Here is a 6,221-nt window from a genome sequence, read left to right as displayed (position 1 = left end):
GACCCGAGGTTTAAATACTTCGGTTTATAGATTTTAGGGGTTTGTACTTGTGACAAACAAATTTTTGTATGAGAGGATTATTGTTGGTTTAGAGACTATACTTCAACGAGATTTCACTTGTGAAATTCTATACCATCAAAAATCCAATCATCACCTGCCTCTGCGTGTGTGTACGCAAAGGTCTGTGCGTGCGCACATGTTAAAAATTTCGCAGAGGTGTGCGTGCGTACATACAAGAAATCATAAAATTCTGTAACTTTGTAGAATTTCAGATTTTAACATCAATCTTTGTTTGATCATAACTTCCTCTTCAAAATTCCAAATTTCAAAAACTTTAAATCGATCTAAAGAGTTTTCAATGAATTTTAATTTCAATCAATTTTGAAAACTAGGGAATAAGTTTTGATCAGAAAAAGTTCATCAAAACAACTTTTTACCAAAACTCACAAAAGCCTCAATTTACGAATTTTCACACACCACATCTAACCAAAACAATACCAACTTTTAATTATAGCACATTCTACCCTCTTGGGTCAAAATTCACCATTTCTACAGTCTTTCCATCACATTTCCAAACTCCATTTTTCATCGAATTCTACCCTTTATAACTTATTGTACCATTCTTACCAAATTTTTCCTTCACCTTGCATTAATCTCAACCTCCACATCAATTGTATAACATTATACTTAATCCTCATTCAAATTTACCATTTCATCAATCTCAACATCACATATATCATACCAAGTCACTTTTCAATCCACACAACCATTCATCATCATCATATTATTATCAATCATCATAACTAAGCTCAAAATCATCAACCCATCATAAATTATCATACATCCACATTCAACAACTCAACAATCATTTTAATTCAATCCTATCCTATGGGTCACTAGCCTAAGTGTCCATGAATATTATATACTACATAGAGAAAACCAAAACCATACCTTGGCCGATTCCCAATACGCTACAAACCCAAATTGAGTGAAATTTGAGCTTCCAACCACAATCCAAGTCACCAACCAACTCCAACAGGCATCAACAATCACTCCAAAGCTCCAAATCAAATGCCAACAATCACAATCTCAATCTATATACACATAATTTACAATAATTCAACCTAGGGTTTATCAAATTCACATAACCACAAGAGATTTGAGTTTTTCACCTTATCCAAAGAATATTGGGGCAAAATCCAATAGGAATCAAAGGTTAGAGTATACCTAAACACCCAAAATCACAAAGATCACTTAAAACCCAAACCCAAAAATCCGAATTTCTTAGAGCAGAAGACTGGGCAGAAATTTTCAAGATTCATACCTCTTTGCTTAGATGAAACTAATGGGCTTGGTGAGAGCTTCGCGTAGCAACTGACAGCACGCAAATCGGAGCTCCGTAGCTTAAGTTATAAGAGAAAGAAAATGAATGTGATAGTGCTTCTTGTAATCCTCACCTCTCTTCTCTCACTCAACGTTGCTGCTGCTTGTTGTGTATGAAAGTGGCTGAAATGGCCACTTAATACACTTATATATTGTTGGGCTTGGACCCAACTTGGGACCGGTCCAACTCGTTAGCATTTTTAGCCCATTTGGCCCAACTTCGGGCCAAACCTTTAAAATTAACGCCCGGTTTTCGACCGGTTCAATTGCCGATTCGCAGTTTTTTACAATTTTTCGCAGAAAACAGATTTTCTGTCTCAGAAAAACCTACTGAGTCCAAAAATCATATTTAAATCCTCAAATTATCACTCTAATTTTTTCGAAACCTAATGTGGGCAATATTAATTACTTAATTAGGCAGTTAATTAGTTGTGGTTCTTACATTCTCCCCACCAAATAAGAAATTTTGTCCTCAAAATTTGGCTTTCCCATCATCATCCTTAAATGTTCCCTCAACTTAAGCCTACCTCTCAACATTCATCGTTTCATTCCTCCAGGTCAGCTCAATCTCCTGATTACATCTTTTATTCTTATTTATAATGTCAAGCCTATGACATACTCATCCTTCTCACTTTTAGATTTCCTAAATTCAAACTCAATACAACATTAGCATTTTAATTCAATGCTCTTCCAGATCTATCTTCAAATAACTTAATTCCTATTTCAATCAAAGCCCAAAGTCTTCATGATTAAATATCGCAATCCCTATCTCCCCGACACGACAATTGTATTTAGTTATCTCCCAACTCTAATTTACTCGCCTACCTTTATCTTCACAGCTTATCCCAACCCATCCTAATCTTACTGCCACAATCAAACTTGATTTTTAGAAAACCTTTACTTACATTAACTCACCAACTCTTCAAGTATTCAAGCCTAAAGTACGTTTAGTCAACTTCCTACGACCTCTACTCATGCTTTATACCAATGGTCAACAATACGCTACGCTACTCTGATTTTTTGCCACTAATTAACTAGCTAATCCAAATATCCAATCAAGTCATACATCATCCATTGGTTTACAGGACCTAGACTTACTTTTGAACTTCCTCAACTTGACCCAAATAGGGTTACGCTCACCCTAAGACTAATTCCTAACTTAGGGCCTTATAGCATCTCTATGCCTAATTCCAAGGTCTCATTAAATTCTCAATCTCAAACAATTTTCCATAACTCCACTTATAATATCTATCAATTTCTAACCGTTCAGCACATTCAAACCTTAACAACAGTTTTTTATACTAACCACAATTTCAACACCATCCACTCAACTACATTCATAACACACTCAACCATTCCAAACACCTAAAGTATTCTATTCTCCATTTTCTTTACTCATTTGACAAAATCTCAAGGTCCTCAATACCACCACACCCCTTTATTCCGCATCTAATGTCCAATTCATCTACAATTGCACCAATGTATAAAATTCAACCTTCCTTCGACATCCTAAACAACTAATAAACTTCTAATTATCTTCTAAAATCAAATATTAAACTCATCCAGAAATTCAAGCCTAAATTTATTCTTACTTATTTTCTTTTTTTCTAATTACCTTTGCACTCAATAATTCACCATGTGCAAAATTTTATACTAACTATCTTATAATCTACATGTGAGAACCAAAATCAAGTGTGATTATCCCTAGGTAGTAGTTTAACTCCCAATTGTAGTCCTTGAGTAATTTCCTCCATCTTCATAGAGTTAGTTCCCTTTGCTCCACATCTTCAACACAAGTATAAACGCAGCAGGCTCCAGATCGTGAGTCAGAGATTTCACTTCATATGGCCTCAACCATCGCGATGCACCAATCATTACCTCCTAATGCTATGTCGATACGCACTCCAAGATTTCCAATGAAGTGTTATCGTAGGTCCTAACTGGTTCATGAGATTCAAGCATCACAAGTACTGGCAATGTAGTTAATCCTTCTTTCAAGTCCTGGAGGTATTACAATTCAGCGTTTGAGACAATAGAGCATCCTTGTGTATCAATTTAGTCATAGGCAACGCCATTCACAAAATGAAGCTTCACCACTCCTCGCGATATCGCACACTCACAAGTTTCGTCCTTTGTGTTCAGAAGTTGTGTCCTAAGGAACTAACTTATCAATGGTTGCATCTAAGGATAGCATGCGATGTCGAAATAAATCCAAGTTAGTTGAAGGGATACCAAACTCACAGAAAGCAAAAAATTTTGAATGGTATCCGCAAGAAATTGAAAAGGTACATTATGTTGTGTTCAGACAAGGTTGTCGAGAATAAGAAAATGCACCAGAAAGAAAATTAGAATGTACCTCAATAAAGGGATTTCAAATTACGAATCCTTCAAAGGAACAATAAGGCACATCAAATCATAATATGTCTCTGCTGATGAGTTATCTCAACAGTAATCTCCCTCACACATGATTGGGTCAAAATAGATTTAGACCCATGCCAAGGAATACAAGGTTCGCGTGAGGATATGTGAAAATAAGGAATAGGATATAGCAAGGCTCAATTTATTCAACTAAAGGGATTCCGAAATAAAGAGCTCTAATACAATTTACACGGGAAAGATAGGTCGGTTCGCAAGGGTGTGTTGGTGCCTCTAGTTGCATAAGACTTCACACCATCATTAAGATCATCGTGCTTCCGCAGCGTTACTCTAACTCTTTGTATTTAAGAATTGGATTATTTGTCCATACCAACCAGAAATTTCCCTAAGTTCCATAAACTCTAGTGGCCTTACTCCAAGCGGCACAAGTGAGTTTGGTCCTAAATTTTTGATACTAAGTTTGACACCTTTGTTCCCAAACCTTTCTCTCCGTCACAAACTATGAGTAAACGTGTTGTCCCAAAATCACACAATACAATTAAAGTTTTATAACCAATTATACACCTACCTCTTATCTCAATCAGCCACATAGGGCATTCACAGCGGATACACGGCTTTACTATTGGTTCTAACTCGCATTCTGATTTTTTTCTCGACGGCAATTCTTGGCAATGTATCCGAGTAGTCCACAAGTATAGCATTGACCATTTCTTTTCGTCTGGTGAAACTGGGCATTGTTGTTTCTTCTGAAGTTTCTTTGACCATGAGGATGCTGAGTGGCATGTCCGTCCCTTTTGAGGATCTGGCCTCTAAGTGGAAATTACTTTCCATGACCTTTGCTACTGGTACCATTACGAACATTGCTCTCCAAAGTCACCTCCTTGGCTTAATCTTCAACAGTTGTTGCCTTGTCCACCAATTCAGAGAATCTCCTAATCTTCAATGGATCCACAACACACATGATATCTTCCCTCAGCCCTACTTCATATTTGACACATTTCCATCCCTCATAGGACTCAGGAGTACCCTGACTTATTCTCGAAGACCTACAGAGTTCCTCGAACTTGCTGGTGTATTCAGCTATATTCATGGACCCTTGCATCAGCTGTAAGAGCTCCAACTCTCTAGCCTCCCTTAATGATTCATGCAAATACTTTTTGTAGAAAGCTTCATGGAATAACGCCCATGTAATGTCCACCTTTTGTAGGCGTAGCAGTCGGCACTCTCCTTGCCACCATTGCTGAGCTTCTCCCATTAGTTGATAAGCCGCATATTCCACGAACTGATTACTCGGGACTTGTTGAGTTTGTAATGCACCCTCCACAGCTCTTACCCAGTTGTCTGCTTCAGCAGGATTTATCGATTCCTCAAAAACTGGCGAGTCAGCCTTCAGAAAAGCAGCTAGAGTTCTCAGAACACCAACTAAGTTGTCCTCAGCACCTTCTTCATTTTTGCTTCGGACTGATTACCTGGTTCACCGCACAGCACGAGTAGTCCTTGGCAGTGCTTGCTTGAATCGTGTTAGCTAAGCTAGTTATCGCCGACATAAGTTCAGGGTGATTATCCGTCGACTGGTTACTCTCAATCTCTCTTCGAGTACGAAGACGAACTCGTCCGCGAGAAGCCATTCAGGGTTCCTGTCTACACTAAATAATCGATATCAAGGTGATCAGTCTCAATATCAAAATCCTAGTGCTTCAATTATCCCAAAAATGCACTCACAAACAAGCATGCTATGAAATATCAAGTAGATAACCTAAATAGCATGAAAGAAAACTGACCTCGAGTATGCAATGAAGCACAATCGGTCCATCCCTCAGGCTCACGAGGACGAACCGCTCTGATACCACTAAATGTAACACCCTAATTAGCCTAAGCTTTACCTCGCGTCATAAAAGAAAAGGTAAATTAAAGGTTACCATAGTTCTAAGCTCATACATATAATATATAGAAGAAGTAATATAATCTAGAAGCCTGATGAAGGATATAGCACAAAACATAGGATTTGAAAGGAGCAAAACGTACTAGCGAAGCTACTAACTTAAAGCACAAGAAACGATGTGATATAACAAAGGATAAAGAGTATAATATCATAAGAACCTAGCCACGGCTCACGGAGTTTAAGCTGGCTAGCCATATATACAGACAAAATAGAACCAGAAGTTTAAAATAGCTTATACATGTTTTGTTCTCTCAAATACAAGCCTCTAGGCAAAACAAAAATACAAAATGAGAGATGTACAAACAAAATAAAATAAAACAATCCCAAGAGTAACAGGATCCTCCGCTTCTGTCACCATCCAAATAACTTACCGAGGTGGGTTGCGACATGCATATGAAAAATACAACAGAAATATGGTATAAGAACCGGAGATTTTCAGTATGGTAATAGTGCCCAGTGATGTAGGATATAAGATCCTGGGACGCTAAAGGCAACCCTAGACATCATATCCATCACAAGA

At 37.7% G+C, this 6,221-nt stretch overlaps 1 protein-coding gene across 1 annotated transcript; it reads right to left on the bottom strand.

The window, feature by feature from the left end:
• Nucleotides 1-4,645: 4,645 nt before the first annotated feature.
• On the bottom strand, nucleotides 4,646-5,387 carry LOC130975122 (uncharacterized). Its single transcript, XM_057899952.1, has 2 exons — nucleotides 5,229-5,387; nucleotides 4,646-5,146 (listed from the first exon to the last, which is right to left on the bottom strand). Exons 1-2 carry the CDS (start codon nucleotides 5,385-5,387, stop codon nucleotides 4,646-4,648), a joined length of 660 nt encoding a protein of 219 aa, XP_057755935.1.
• Nucleotides 5,388-6,221: the final 834 nt, after the last annotated feature.

Source organism: Arachis stenosperma, chromosome 4 (assembly GCF_014773155.1).
Source record: "Arachis stenosperma cultivar V10309 chromosome 4, arast.V10309.gnm1.PFL2, whole genome shotgun sequence".
NCBI classification, from domain to species: domain Eukaryota; kingdom Viridiplantae; phylum Streptophyta; class Magnoliopsida; order Fabales; family Fabaceae; genus Arachis; species Arachis stenosperma.
This window is presented reverse-complemented; position numbering and strand designations above follow the sequence as displayed.